The 16,171-nt window shown below is 47.0% G+C and overlaps 1 protein-coding gene across 1 annotated transcript in view; it reads left to right on the top strand.

Moving 5' to 3' along the window:
* Nucleotides 1-16,171, top strand: part of rad51 (RAD51 recombinase) — a 69,239-nt gene that overhangs the window by 39,144 nt on the left and 13,924 nt on the right. Inside the window, exon 7 of the mRNA XM_061900412.1 lies at nucleotides 3,641-3,754. Coding sequence (XP_061756396.1) covers nucleotides 3,641-3,754 — 114 coding nt within the window. The remainder of the gene's footprint in view (nucleotides 1-3,640; nucleotides 3,755-16,171) is intronic.

Here is a 16,171-nt window from a genome sequence, read left to right as displayed (position 1 = left end):
TCTTATCCTTTCAGTCATGACCCAAAGCTCATGACCATAGGTGAGGATGGGAACGTAGATCGACCGGTAAATTGAGAGCTTTGCCTCCCGGCTCAGCTCCTTCTTCACCACAACGGATCGGTACAACGTCCGCTTTACTGAAGACGCCGCACCGATCCGCCTGTCGATCTCACGATCCACTCTTCCCTCACTCGTGAACAAGACTCCTAGGTACTTGAACTCCTCCACTTGGGGCAGGGTCTCCTCCCCAACCCGGAGATGGCATTCCACCCTTTTCCGGGCGAGACTTGGAGGTGCTGATTCTCATTCCGGTCGCTTCACACTCGGCTGCGAACCGATCCAGCGAGAGCTGAAGATCCCGGTCAGATGAAGCCATCAGGACCACATCATCTGCAAAAAGCAGAGACCTAATCCTGCGTTTACCAAACCGGAACCCCTCAATGTCTTGACTGCGCCTAGAAATTCTGTCCATAAAAGTTATGAACAGAATCGGTGACAAAGGACAGCCTTGGCGGAGTCCAACCCTCACTGGAAATGTGTTCGACTTACTGCCGGCAATGCGGACCAAGCTCTGGCACTGATCGTACAGGGAACGGACCGCCACAATAAGACAGTCCGATACCCCATACTCTCTGAGTACTCCCCACAGGACTTCCCGAGGGACACGGTCGAATGCCTTCTCCAAGTCCACAAAGCACATGTAGACTGGTTGGGCAAACTCCCATGCACCCTCAAGAACCCTGCCGAGAGTATAGAGCTGGTCCACAGTTCCACGACCAGTACGAAAACCACACTGTTCCTCCTGAATCCGAGGTTCGACTATCCGACGTAGCCTCCTCTCCAGTACACCTGAATAAACCTTACTGAGGAGTGTGATCCTACGATAGTTGGAACACACCCTCCGGTCCCCCTTCTTAAAGAGAGGAACCACCACCCCGGTCTGCCAATTCAGAGGTACCGCCCCCGATGTCCACGCGATGCTGCAAAGTCTTGTCAACCAAGACAGCCCCACAGCATCCAGAGCCTTAAGGAACTCCGGGCGGATCTCGTCCACCCCTGGGGCCTTGCCACCGAGGAGCTTTTTAACTACCTCAGCGACCTCAGCCCCAGAAATAGGAGAGTCCACCACAGATTCCCCAGGCACTGCTTCCTCATAGGAAGACGTGTTGGTGGGATTGAGGAGGTCTTCGAAGTATTCCTTCCACCTATCCACAACATCCGCAGTTGAGGTCAGCAGAACACCATCCGCACCATACACGGTGTTGATAGTGCACTGCTTCCCCTTCCTGAGGCGGCGGACGGTGGTCCAGAATCGCTTCGAGGCCGTCCTGAAGTCGTTTTCCATGGCTTCCCCGAACTCCTCCCATGTCCGAGTTTTTGCCTCCGCGACCGCTGAAGCTGCACACCACTTGGCCTGTCGGTACCTGTCCACTGCCTCCGGAGTCCTATGAGCCAAAAGGACCCGATAGGACTCCTTCTTCAGCTTGACGGCATCCCTCACCGCTGGTGTCCACCAAGGAGTTTTAGGATTGCCGCCCCGACAGGCACCAACTACCTTGCGGCCACAGCTCCGATCTGCCGCCTCGACGATAGAGGTGCGGAACATGGTCCACTCGGACTCAATGTCCAGCACCTCCCTCGTGACATGTTCAAAGTTTTTCCGGAGGTGGGAATTGAAACTTTGTCTGACAGGAGACCCTGCCAGACGTTCCCAGCAGACCCTCACAATGCGTTTGGGCCTCCCAGGTCTGTCCGGCATCCTCCCCCACCATCGCAGCCAACTCACCACCAGGTGGTGATCGGTAGAAAGTTCCGCCCCTCTCTTCACCCGAGTGTCCAAAACATGAGGCCGCAAATCCGATGACACAACTACAAAGTCGATTATGGAACTGCGGCCTAGGGTGTCCTGGTGCCAAGTGCACATATGGACACCCTTATGTTTGAACATGGTGTTTGTTATGGACAAACTGTGACGAGCACAAAAGTCCAATAACAAAACACCACTCGGGTTCAGATCCGGGCGGCCATTCTTCCCGATCATGCCTCTCCAGGTTTCACTGTCGTTGCCAACGTGAGCGTCGAAGTCTCCCAGTAGGACAAGGGAATCAACCGGGGGAGCACTTTGCAGTACTCCCTCGAGTGTTCCCAAAAAGGGTGGGTACTCTGAACTGCTGTTTGGTGCATAAGCACAAACAACAGTCAGGACCCGCCCCCCCCACCCGAAGGCGGAGGGAGGCTACCCTTTCGTCCACCGGGTTGAACTCCAACGTACAGGCTTTGAGCCGGGGGGAAACAAGAATTGCCACCCCAGCCCGTCGCCTCTCACTGCTGGCAACGCCAGAGTGGAAGAGGGTCCAATCCCTCTCGAGAGAAATGGTTCCAGAGCCCGAAATGGTTCCAGAGCCCGACTATATCCAGCCGGAATTTCTCGACTTCGCGCACTAGCTCAGGCTCTTTCCCCCCCAGTGACGTGACGTTCCATGTCCCAAGAGCTATCTTCTGTAGCCGAGGATCGGACCGCCAAGTGCCCTGCCTTCGGCTGCCGCCCAGCTCACATTGCACCCGACCTCTATGGCCCCTGCTATGGGTGGTGAGCCCATTGGAGGGGTGACCCACGTCGCCTCTTCGGGCTGTGCCCGGCCGGACCCCATGGGAACATGCCCGGCCACCAGGCGCTCGCCATCGTGCCCCACCTCCGGGCCTGGCTCCAGAGGGGGGCCCCGGTGACCCGCGTCCGGGCGAGGGAAATCTGGGTCCATGATTTTTCTTCTTCATAAAGGTCTTCGAGCTGCTCTTTGTCTGATCCCTCACCTAGAACCTGTTTGCCTTGGGAGACCCTACCAGGGGGCTTTATGCCCCCGGACAACATAGCTCCTAGGATCATTGGGACACGCAAACTCCTCTACCACGATAAGGTTGCAGCTCAGAGAGGAGGATAAAGAACTATTCAAATACATTTGTCAGGCTTCTATTAATTATAGTCTGAAAAGCAAATGTAATAAATACTGTTGTAATGACCTGAATATAGGATTACCCTGAAAATAGGACTTGTCTTTTTCGAAACCACCTTTTGTAATATATATTTTAAGATATTTTTATTTTTGAATCATGGTTTGACTATTTGCTTGGTAATTAATGATTTTATATTATCTTGAAATAATCAAAATGACTAAGAGAGATAGGCGCTGTGTTAACACTTGTGGTTCAATATTTTGCTGGAGTGAATAAATGTTTTTGTGTTTTTTTTTGTGCTAAAAGCGAGCACCAATAGACTAAAAAATAGCTTTTACCCAAGAGCCATAGTAGCATTAAACAGGCACTGAGTGAGCACAATATGTCCATCATGTCCTCATGTGTAATGTTTAAATGTTTTTCTATTTTTTCGGACTACAATGTGCAATAATGTTTTATGTATGTGTGTATATATATTCATATGCATGCAGATATGCATCCGTGTGGATACATATACATATACATAGATACATCTGTCATCTGTATCTTTTTTTTTACTATTTATACTACCATATTGTATATGCACCTTAGGAGGAGCTGCTCCAATTTCGTTGTTCTTTGAACCTGTTCATTGCAATAATGACAATAAAACTCTATTTTAAATGTTTACCTTATTTCTTTTTAAAAGGTATGGCTTGGTGGGCAGTGATGTTCTGGACAACGTGGCCTATGCTCGAGCATTCAACACAGATCATCAGACACAACTACTGTATCAAGCCTCTGCCATGATGGCTGAGTCCAGGTCAGTTGGAACATGATGGAATTCACGACAACACACGGTATGGCCTATCATTCAATAGTTATTTAACATTTCTCTTTGGCTTGGCCTTGGCAAAAAGCAAAAATATGAGCACATTTCTTTAATTCCCTAAATTATCTCACAGGAATAAATTACTAATAGTAATTATCAATTATTCCCAAACACTGCAAACTTACAGTTTGTGTTGCCTAAATTTCCAAGGGTTCAGTAGTATTTGAACAAATGACAATCACACATGTTGTCTGTTTGAAGTCTATAGCCCATGCACATCACTAAATTGACCAAGAAGAGCATACGTCCTTGAAGATGGCATCTGCCTTTGGTGTACAGTTTACACTGGTGTGTGAGGCAAGGACAGCCAGTCGCAAAGGACTGGGAATACAAAAGTGTTTGATGCAGCGTTTTTGATCACATGCCTGTAGTGTTGGGTATGGTATTTTTTTTGTTTCAGACATGCTTAACAGTTAGATTGTGGAATGTAATTTATTTTGAATACTTAAATGTACTCTCCTCTCTGAGCTGCTACCTTACCGTGGAAGAGGAGTTTGCGTGTCCCAATGATCCTAGGAGCTATGTTGTCTGGGGGTTTTCATGCCCCCTGGTAGGGTCTCCCAAGACAAACAGGTCCTAGGTGAGTGATCAGACAAAGAGCAGCTCAAAGACTTCTATGGAATTACAACGAAATGAACCCAGATTTCCCTCGCCCGGACGTGGGTCACCGGGGCCCCGCTCTGGAGCCAGGCCCGGAGTTGGGGCACGATGGCGAGCGCCTGGTGGTCGGGCCTGTTCCCATGGGGCCCGGCCGGGCACAGCCCGAAGAGGCAACGTGGGTCATCCCTCCAATGGGCTCACCACTCATAGGAGGGGCCATAGAGGTCGGGTGCATTGTGAGCTGGGCGGCAGCCGAAGGCAGGGCACTTGGCGGTCCGATCCTCGGCTACAGAAGCTAGCTCTTGGGACGTGGAACGTCACCTCACTGGGGGGGAAGGAGCCTGAGCTAGTGCGCGAGGTAGAGAAGTTCCGGCTGGATATAGTCGGACTCACCTCGACGCACAGCAAGGGCTCTGGAACCAGTTCTCTCGAGAGGGACTGGACCCTCTTCCACTCTGGCGTTGCCGGCAGTGAGAGGCGACGGGCTGGGGTGGCAATTCTGGTTGCCCCCCGGCTCAAAGCCTGTACGTTTGAGTTCAACCCAGTGGACGAGAGGGTAGCTTCCCTTCGCCTTCGGGTGGGGGGACGGGTCCTGACTGTTGTTTGTGCTTACGCACCAAACAGCAGTTCAGAATACCCACCCTTTTTGGGTACACTCGAGGGAGTACTGGAAAGTGCTCCTCCGGGTGATTCCCTTGTCCTACTGGGAGACTTCAACGCTCATGTTGGCAACGACAGTGAAACCTGGAGAGGCGTGATTGGGAAGAATGGTCGCCCGGATCTAAACCCGAGTGGTGTTTTGTTATTGGACTTTTGTGCTCGTCACAGTTTGTCGATAACAAACACCATGTTCAAACATAAGGGTGTCCATATGTGCACTTGGCACCAGGACACCCAAGGCCGCAGTTCCATGATCGACTTTGTAGTTGTGTCATCGGATTTGCGGCCTTATGTTTTGGACACTCGGGTGAAGAGAGGGGCGGAGCTTTCTACCGATCACCACCTGGTGGTGAGTTGGCTGCGATGGTGGGGGAGGATGCCGGACAGACCTGGCAGGCCCAAGCGCATTGTGAGGGTCTGCTGGGAACGTCTGGCAGAGTCTCCTGTCAGAGAGAGTTTCAATTCACACCTCCGGGAGAACTTTGAACATGTCACGAGGGAGGTGCGGGACATTGAGTCCGAGTGGACCATGTTCCGAACCTCTATTGTCGAGGCGGCTGATTGGAGCTGTGGCCGCAAGGTTGTTGGTGCCTGTCGTGGCGGTAATCCCAGAACCCGTTGGTGGACACCAGCAGTGAGGGATGCCGTCAAGCTGAAAAAGGAGTCCTATCGGGTTCTTTTGGCTCATAGGACTCCGGAGGCAGTGGACGGGTACCGATGGGCCAAGCGGTGTGCAGCTTTAGCGGTCGCGGAGGCAAAAACTCGGACATGGGAAGAGTTCGGGGAAGCCATGGAAAACGACTTCCGGACGGCTTCGAAGCGATTCTGGACCACCATACGGCGCCTCAGGAAGGGGAAGCAGTGCACTATCAACACCGTGTATGGTGCGGATGGTGTTCTGCTGACTTCGACTGCGGATGTTGTGGATCGGTGGAGGGAATACTTCGAAGACCTCCTCAATCCCACCAACACGTCTTTCTTTGAGGAAGCGGTGCCTGGGGAATCTGTAGTGGACTCTCCTATTTCTGGGGCTGAGGTCGCTGAGGTAGTTAAAAAGCTCCTCGGCGGCAAGGCCCCGGGGGTGGATGAGATCCGCCCGGAGTTCCTTAAGGCTCTGGATGCTGTGGGGCTGTCTTGGTTGACAAGACTCTGCAGCATCGCGTGGACATCGGGGGCGGTACCTCTGGATTGGCAGACCGGGGTGGTGGTCCCTCTCTTTAAGAAGGGGGACCGGAGGGTGTGTTCCAACTATCGTGGGATCACACTCCTCAGCCTTCCCGGTAAGGTTTATTCAGGTGTACTGGAGAGGAGGCTTCGCCGGATAGTCGAACCTCGGATTCAGGAGGAACAGTGTGGTTTTCGTCCTGGTCGTGGAACTGTGGACCAGCTCTATACTCTCGGCAGGGTTCTTGAGGGTGCATGGGAGTTTGCCCGACCAGTCTACATGTGCTTTGTGGAATTGGAGAAGGCATTCGACCGTGTCCCTCGGGAAGTCCTGTGGGGAGTGCTCAGAGAGTATGGGGTATCGGACTGTCTGATTGTGGCGGTCCGCTCCCTGTATGATCAGTGTCAGAACTTGGTCCGCATTGCTGGCAGTAAGTCGGACACTTTTCCAGTGAAGGTTGGACTCCGCCAAGGCTGTCCTTTGTCACCGATTCTGTTCATAACTTTTATGGACAGAATTTCTAGGCGCAGTCAAGGCGTTGAGGGGTTCCGGTTTGGTGGCCACGGGATTAGGTCTCTGCTTTTTGCAGATGATGTAGTCCTGATGGCTTCATCTGGCCGGGATCTTCAGCTCTCACTGGATCGGTTCGCAGCCGAGTGTGAAGCGACCGGAATGAGAATCAGCACCTCCAAGTCCGAGTCCATGGTTCTCGCCCGGAAAAGGGTGGAGTGCCATCTCCGGGTTGGGGAGGAGACCCTGCCCCAAGTGGAGGAGTTCAAGTACCTAGGAGTCTTGTTCACGAGTGGGGGAAGAGTGGATCGTGAGATCGACAGGCGGATCGGTGCGGCGTCTTCAGTAATGCGGACGTTGTATCGATCCGTTGTGGTGAAGAAGGAGCTGAGCCGGAAGGCAAAGCTCTCAATTTACCGGTCGATCTACGTTCCCATCCTCACCTATGGCCATGAGCTTTGGGTCATGACCGAAAGGATAAGATCACGGGTACAAGCGGCCGAAATGAGTTTCCTCCGCCGGGTGGCGGGGCTCTCCCTTAGAGATAGGGTGAGAAGCTCTGCCATCCGGGAGGAGCTCAACGTAAAGCCGCTGCTCCTCCACATCGAGAGGAGCCAGATGAGGTGGTTCGGGCATCTGGTCAGGATGCCACCCGAACGCCTCCCTAGGGAGGTGTTTAGGGCACGTCCAACCGGTAGGAGGCCACGGGGAAGACCCAGGACACGTTGGAAAGACTATGTCTCCCGGGTGGCCTGGGAACGCCTCGGGATCCCCCGGGAAGAGCTAGACGAAGTGGCTGGGGATAGGGAAGTCTGGGCTTCCCTGCTTAGGCTGCTGCCCCCGCGACCCGACCTCGGATAAGCGGAAGATGATGGATGGATGGATGGATAAATGTACTGTCTATCACAAGTCATGGCCTGTGTGCTCTATCAGTCCCTTAAACACATCCACAAAAATTATTTAAAAATAAAATAAAGATATCGTTTAACCTGCATGACAGGAAGTTGACTGCCGTCAGCAGTGGCGAGCAGCCAGTGATCAGAGCTATCACGTACTTCTAAATGTTAACATGGCTAAGAGCAAAACAGCAACCCAGATTAAGGCCGCAACTATTGCTTCTTTGTAGAATCTTTTTGCGCTTGTGCAGCGTCTTTTTTTGCTCGCTATGTGTCTTTCTTTTTCTCTACTCGGGACGGCGTGGCGAAGTGTGGTGAGTGGCCGCGCGCAACCCGAGCGTCCCTGGTTCAATTCCCACCTTGTACCAACCTCGTCACGTCCGTTGTGTCCTGAGCAAGACACTTCACCCTTGCTCCTGATGGGTGCTGGTTGGCGCCTTGCATGGCAGCTCCCTCCATCAGTGTGTGAATGTGTGTGTGAATGGGTAAATGTGGAAGTAGTGTCAAAGCGCTTTGAGTACCTTGAAGGTAGAAAAGCGCTATACAAGTACAACCCATTTATCATTTATTTATTTACTCAAACAGTGTTCCAACCTTTTGGTGCTTTGGAGCGGGCATATAACTCCCCTCCTTTCGGAGTGGTCATTTTAAACGCCTATGGTTCACTGTCAGTGCCAATCAGAGACAACTGTTCCTGTCAAAATGTGTCCCTTCTGAAGAAAAGTAGCCTTTACACGTGCTTAAAATAAAAACAATAAAATAAGACATGAAATCGATCACATTATTTGAGTTTTACCCTTGCGACTCTAGCACTGACATCATAGCATCGATAAATTAGCTACCTTTTCTCATATAAAGCATGCCAATGTAATGTAACCTTGCACTTACTTTAGGGGCATATATCCCAAAACCATTTTTTTACATCTTTAATGACATCAAGTTACAAACCCCGTTTCCATATGAGTTGGGAAATTGTGTTGGATGTAAATATGAATGGAATACAATGATTTGCAAATCCTTTTCAACCCATATTCAGTTGAAAATGCTACAAAGACAACATATATGATGTTAAAAATGATAAACATTTTTTTTTTTGCAAATAATCATTAACTTTACAATTTGATGCCAGCAACACGTGACAAAGAAGTTGGGAAAGGTGGCAATAGATAATGATAAAGTTGAGAAATTCTCATCAAACACTTATTTGGAACATTCCACAGGTGTGCAGGCTAATTGGGACAGGTGGGTGCCATGATTGGGTATAAAAGCAGCTTCCATAAAATGCTAAGTAATTCACAAACAAGGATGGGGCGAGGGTCACCAATTTGTAAGCAAATTGTCAAACAGTTTTAGAACATTTCTCAACGACCTATTGCAAGGAATTCAGGGATTTTACATCTACGGTCCGTAAAATCATTAAAAGGTTTTAAAGAATCTGGAGAAATCACGGCACATAAGCGATGATGTTACAGACCGTTCATCCCTCAGGCGGTACTGCATCAAAAACAGACATCAGTGTGTAAAGGATATCACCACATGGGCTCAGGAACACTTCATAAAACCACTGTCAGTAACTACAGTTGGTTGCTACATCTGTAAATGCAAGTTAACACTCTGCTGTGCAAATCAAAGCCCATTTATCAACAACACCAAGGAACGCCGCTGGCTTCACTGGGCCCGAGCTCATCTAAGATCAACTGATGCAAAGTGGAAAGGTGTTCTGTGGTCTGACGAGTCCATCCATCCATCCATTTGGGGGCGCTGGCGCCTATCTCAGCTACAATCGGGCGAAAGGCAGGGTACACCCTGGACAAGTCGCCACCTCATCGCACCTGACGAGTCCACATTTCAAATTATATTTGGAAACTGTGGACGTGGTGTCCCCCGGAACAAAGAGGAAAATAACCATCCCGATTGTTATAGGCGCAAAGTTCAAAAGCCAGCATATGTGATGGTATGTGGGTGTATAAGTGCCCAAGGCATGGTTATACACATCTGTGAAGGCACCATTATTGCTGAAAGGCCCATACAAGTTTTGGAGCAACATATGTTGTCATCCAAGCAACGTTATCATGAACGCCCCCTGCTTATTTCAGCAAGACAAGGCTTGTGTTACAACAGCGTGGCTTCGTAGTAAAAGAGTGCAGGTACTTTCCTGGCCCGCCTGCAGTCCTGACCTGTCTCCCATTGAAAATGTGTGGCACATTATGAAGCGTAAAATACGACAGCAAAAACCCCGGACTGTTGAACGACTGAAGCTCTACATAAAACAAGGATGGGAAAGAATTCCACTTTCAAAGCTATTCAAAGCTGAAGGAACTCTCCTGACGGAATAAATAAAGTACTATTAGTTTCCTCAGTTCCCAAACGTGTATTGAGTGTTGTTAAAAGAAAAGATGATGTAACACAGTAGTGAACATGCCCTTTCCCAACTACCTTGGCACATGTTGCAGCCATGAAATTCTAAGTTAATTATTATTTGCAAAAAAAAACTAAAGTTTATGAGTTTGAGCATCAAATATCTTGTCTTTGTAGTGCATTCAACTGAATATAGGTTGAAAGGGATTTGCAAATCATTGTATTCCGTTTATATTTACATCTGACACAATTTCCAAACTCATATGGAAATGGGTTTTGTATTAAAACTTATTGTTAAAGATTGCCATTTTTGACATGTTCACATAACATAATAAATGGTTATGGTCTGTCTGTGTTGGCCCTGCGATGAGGTGGGGACTTGTCCAGGGTGCCCGAATGCAGCTGGGATAGGCTCCAACCCCCCCCATAATTGGATTGGCTTTTACCAGGAAACAGTAGGTGTTTAAAGTGACCAATCAATTATGAGGGGAGTTGCTGTACTGCGTTTTCAATGCCTACCTGAATGTGCCAAAAGGAGACAAATCGTGAGCGCAAAGAGCGAGCGTGCAAAATGATATTGCACACGGCAAGTTGGTTTTTTTTACGCGCAATAATTTTGGCACTGTACTGATGCTCTGCTGTTTGCATAAAGTTGGCAATGAAAGTCAAAAAAGAGCCGGACTCTGTGTTACTTTGTCTGGACGCAGGTGTGGGGAAACTTTTTGGCTCAGGGGCCACATTGGCTTTTGAAATTTTACAGACGGGCTGGGCGAGCACATGATGCATTTCAAAGCATATCATATCTGTTATTAGTAAGACTAGGCTTTTCAAACATGAGCTTTTTAATCATAATGCATCTACTTCCAACAATATCATATCATCAAAGAAACATATTGGTTCTCTTGCATTGTCTTTTAGCTGAGAAAATTATCACCCATTTTTGCGAATGCGTCGAATTCTAGTACCAGTTTTTTTGTGTCAATTCTCAAAACCGATTTGCTCAATTCTGTTTTAATAATTTGCGTGCCGGATTAAAGGGACCCGCGGGCCATAATTTGCCCATCCCTGGTCTATGAGCATAACAGTAGAGGTAGTCAACTACATTTTTGCCTGTAAGTCTTTTAAATCATTTTGCAGGGCTCAGTGTTTTTGGCATGCCAAGTTGGAAGTTTTGCCTCATTTGGCAAGGTATGTTTTGAATCACCACTTTAAAGCTTCACCTTTCTTTTGCTATTGAAGCCAAAATACCTCCATATTCCTCTTCATCAACGAGTAAAGTTGACTGCTGTTTTGTTTGTACATTGATCTTACATCGATGATGTCATTCACAACAATAAAAGGGGTGTATGGATTATTCTTGCTAGCTTTAGTTTTGTAGTTTAGTTGCTGTAGGGTGGTCTCAACATTGTTTAGTTGAGTGTGTTGGACACATTATTTTCCCAAACAAATGTTAATTGTCCTCACAATGACAACATTTCTCTTACATTTATGTAAATTGACCTGATATTCTGTGGTTAATAGCATATTTTGTTTTATTGGCCAATTATATGACTCCGTCCTCGATTGTTGTGTCTCAAACATTGAAATTAACTGATCTCGTACATTTTCAAACCGCAAAAATCATGTACAAAGGACTAAGGAATTAATGAAATAAAATATAAATAATTTATTTACTGTATTTTCCGGACAATAAGGCGCACTTTTTTTTCTAAAAACTCGACTGTGCGCCTTATAACCCGGTTTGCCTAATTAATGTAAGGAACAAGTTTGGTTAAGCTTACCCACCTCAAAGCTATTTTATTTGGTACATGGTGTAATGATATGTGTGACCATTAGATGGCAGTCAAAAATAAGAGATTAGTGTAGGCTACACTATAATGGGTCTCAAGTGAACAACACCAACATTTTAAATGTTCCATTGAAAATATAGAACATACACGGCGCTCAAAAATCTATCAAAATGTTTTAGTACGACTTTTGGTAAGCTATGAAGCCGCACCCCTTGAAGGATTGTCGGCGCATTAAACATACAAGTATTATTATAGGATGTGTATTAATTATGACATATTATCTGGCGTTTTGTTTCACAATATTATGCAAAAAGCAACTTTTCTTACCTTCTGGTAATTGCTTATATCCTGAAAAATTGTGCGCGTCCATGCCGACTCCGTAATAGATAAGCTTCTTCTTTTTGTTTAACTTTTTGTTATTTGACATTTCTAATATAAAGTACTGTAAAGTTAACTTCTTACCTTTATCTTTCTGTAAACTCGCCATGAAAATGCGAAAACATACTGGCGTAGTGACTTTACATTATTCGCCCAGGAACTTTAGATTTTAGAATTCCGGTCGGACGTTTTTTCACGGGACACACGGGAAGAGATGCTGTTTGATTTTAGTAAAGTCTGGATGTCACTAAAACGGTTTGGTCCATCTTTTGACACTTCTTCCACTGCTGTCCCTGCACCCTGCACCGCTACAACAAAGATGACGGGGAGAAGACGCTGCCTATGATAAGCCACGTAAATAAGACCACCCACAAAACGGCGCATCCGAAAGCGATTGTCAGAGACCGGCCTGAAGATGAAAAACATAAATTTATGCAACATTTTGACCAAAGAACCACCATTACATGTTATGTAGACCACAAGGAAGTGTTTTCAATTTAGAAAAAAAGAATAATGGTATGACTCCTTTAATGCACCCTATAATCTGGTGCACCTAATATATAAAAAGATTTTTTTTTAAATAGACCATTCAGCAGGAGTGTGCATTTATAATCCAGTGCGCCCTATGGTCCGGAAAATACAATACATTTACAACTTTAAAAGATTTTAGTGGGTCTATGTGTGGGATTAAATCATGGAATAGATTTAATCGACAATTTAAACAGTATACTAATATGAGCCAATTTAAGAAACTGTAAAAGCTTATGGTAAAGTGTCTAGATCATGGGTCTCAAACTCACTTTGCCTGGGGGCCACTGGATGCCGAGTCTGGGTGAGGCTGGGTCGCATGAAAAGATTTCTTAAGAAAAAATGTTGCATACTCCTCAGCATGTCTAGTTGTATAATGACGTTTCGAATTGTATTCTTTGTGCACCGCGACTTTCTCTGTACAAATAATATATTTGTTGAATATATTGGTATTTAGCCGACGCACGGAGAATCATGTTATTTTCCGCAATGTGTGTCGTTCCGCTTTCCTCCCTACAGCAACACGGGGGTCGGCGAATAATAGCCGGGAAAGTACCAGTATAGCGAGCGAGTGACGGCTCCCGGAGTGTTATCCGGCGTCATATAGAAATATATGTCACGTTCATTGTGTGAGGCAAATGGTAAATGGTTGTACTTGTATAGCGCTTTTCTACCCCTTTTTAAGGAGCCCAAAGCGCTTTGACAGTATTTCCACATTCACCCATTCACACACACATTTACACACTGAGGGCGGGAGCTGCCATGCAAGGTGCTAACCAGGTCCCATCAGGAGCAAGGGTGAAGTGTCTTTCTCAAGGACACAACGAACGTGACGAGGATGGTAAAAGGTGGGGATTGAACCAGTAACACTCAGATTGCTGGCACGGCCACTCTCCCAACTTCGCTACGCCGTCCAATGCAAATTAAACAAAACAAAAAAATAGCAGTTTGAATTCGCCCAGGTTATCGGGGACTGTTATTACTGACGGACAGGTGTTGTGGTGTGACTGCAGCCAAGCACGTAAGAAAACCCTCGTCTCCATGACAACGTCTCTGTCGCTTTCACTCATTTGCCGCTTTTCCACTAACGCAGGGGGTAGGCAGAACGTTGAAAGAGCCATTTTGGACCCAAATAAAACAACGCTGTCAAGCGCCATTCATATAAAACTTGCTGGTCGCACTCACATTAAACTTTCATATTAAGGTGGGGGCCACAAAATAATGTCTCGCAGGCCGCCTTTGGCCCGCGAATTGCATGTCTGAGACCGCTGGTCTAGATACACCTTTACTTGTTGGGACATAGGTAGACACAAATAGGCTCCGCTTTATCCTAATATTTTGAACTACAGTATGTGTTATTTCTTATCTCTCGATATAATCTGTCCCATCTACCCTGTCTTTTCACACCCAACTGGTGAAGACAGATGGCCACCCAATTAAGCCTAGATTCTGTCCAATGTTTTTTCCATCAGGGGAGTTTTTTTTTTCCCTTGCCTCTGTTGACAAGTCGCCAAGTGCTTGCTCATGTGGGGTTCAGTTGGTTTGTTCCTTCTTTCTTTCCTTCTCTCTTTCTATCTTTGAAATGCTGTTTAAGGCACATGGTTAGAAACAGACAAGCTCTGCTTCTTCCCACTCCTTTTGGACTATTTGGACTTAAGCAAAAATGTGCTTGTGAAGTTTTTTTTAACATGTTCCAAATAAAATCGATTGATGCATGTATTTTAACCTGCACAAAGCAACATGAGCACATGTCTCCACATTTAGCCTCTCTTCACCATGTCCTCATTCATTTTGGGAGTCTTTCTTTATTAAATGTTTCAAAGGCATTCGATACCTCTTGAGGCACTGACTGGATGTTATTTTATTTTAATGGAGATGGCATCAGCACCCCCCGTGACCCTGAAAGGGACAAGCGGTAGAAAAAAGGATGGATGGATGGATGGATTTTACTGTCTAGCTGTCATTCATGGGTTTCCCTTTTTTTTAATCTATTTTCATATGTATATATATTCTTTAATTCATCCATCCATCCATCCATCCATCCATCTTCTTCGGCTTATCCGAGGTCGGGTCGCGGGGGCAGCAGCCTAAGCAGGGAAGCCCAGACTTCCCTCTCCAGCTTCTTCCGGGGAATCCGGAGGCGTTCCCAGGCCAGCCGTGTCCTGGGTCTTCCCCGTGGCCTCCTACCGGTCGGACGTGCCCAAAACACCTCCCCAGGGAGACTTTCGGGTGGCATCCTGACCAGATGCCCGAACCACCTCATCTGGTTCCTCTCGATGTAGAGGAGCAGCAGCGTTACTTTGAGCCCTTCCCGGATGACAGAGCTTCTCACCCTATCTCTAAGGGAGAGGCCCGCCACCCGGCAGAGGAAACTCATTTTGGCCGCTTATACCCGTGATCTTGTCCTTTCGGTTATGACCCAAAGCTCATGACAATAGGAGAGGATGGGAACGTAGATCGACCTGTAAATTGAGAGCTTTGCCTTTCGGCTCAGTTCCTTCTTCACCACAATGGATCGATACAGCGTCCGCATTACTGAAGACGCTGCACCGATCCGCCTGTCGACTTCACTCTTCCCTCACTCGTGAACAAGACTCCGAGGTTCTTGAACTCCTCCACTTGGGGCAAGATCTCCTCCCCAACCCGGAGATGACACTCCACCCTTTTCCGGGAAAGAACCATGGACTCGGACTTGGAAGTGCTGATTCTCATCCCAGTCGCTTCACACTCTGCTGCGAATCGATCCAGAGAGATGAAGATCTTGGCCAGATGAAGTCATCAGGACCACATCATCTGCAAATAGCAGATACCTAATCCCGCAGCCACCAAACCAGATACCCTCAACGCTAGGGCTGGGCGATATGGCCTTTTTTTAATATCTCAGTATTTTTAGGCCATATCGCGATACACGATATACATCTTGGTATTTTGCCTTAGCCTTGAATTAACACTTGATACATATAATCACAGCAGTATGGTGATTCTATGTGTCTATAAACCCCGTTTCCATACGAGTTGGGAAATTGTGTTAGATGTAAATATAAACGGAATACTATTATTTGCAAATCATTTTCAACCCATATTCAGTTGAATATGCTACAAAGACAACATATTTGATGTTCAAACTGATAAACATTTTTTTTTTTTTACAAATAATCATTAACTTTAGAATTTGATGCCAGCAACACGTGACAAAGAAGTTGGGAAAGGTGGCAATAAATACTGATAAAGTTGAAGAATGCTGATCAAACCCCCTTTTGAAACATCCCACGGGTGTGCAGGCTAATTGGGAAGAGGTGGGTGCCATGATTGGGTATAAAAACAGCTTCCCAAAAAATACTTATTAGTCTTTCACAAGAAAGGGGTCTCCGTTGTCGTATTTTAGGCTTCATAATGCGCCACACGTTTTCAATGGGAGACAGGTCTGGACTACAGGCAAGCCAGTCTAAAACCCGCTCTCTTT

Source organism: Nerophis ophidion, linkage group LG05 (genome assembly GCF_033978795.1).
Source record: "Nerophis ophidion isolate RoL-2023_Sa linkage group LG05, RoL_Noph_v1.0, whole genome shotgun sequence".
Taxonomy (NCBI): Eukaryota; Metazoa; Chordata; class Actinopteri; order Syngnathiformes; family Syngnathidae; genus Nerophis; species Nerophis ophidion.
This window is presented reverse-complemented; position numbering and strand designations above follow the sequence as displayed.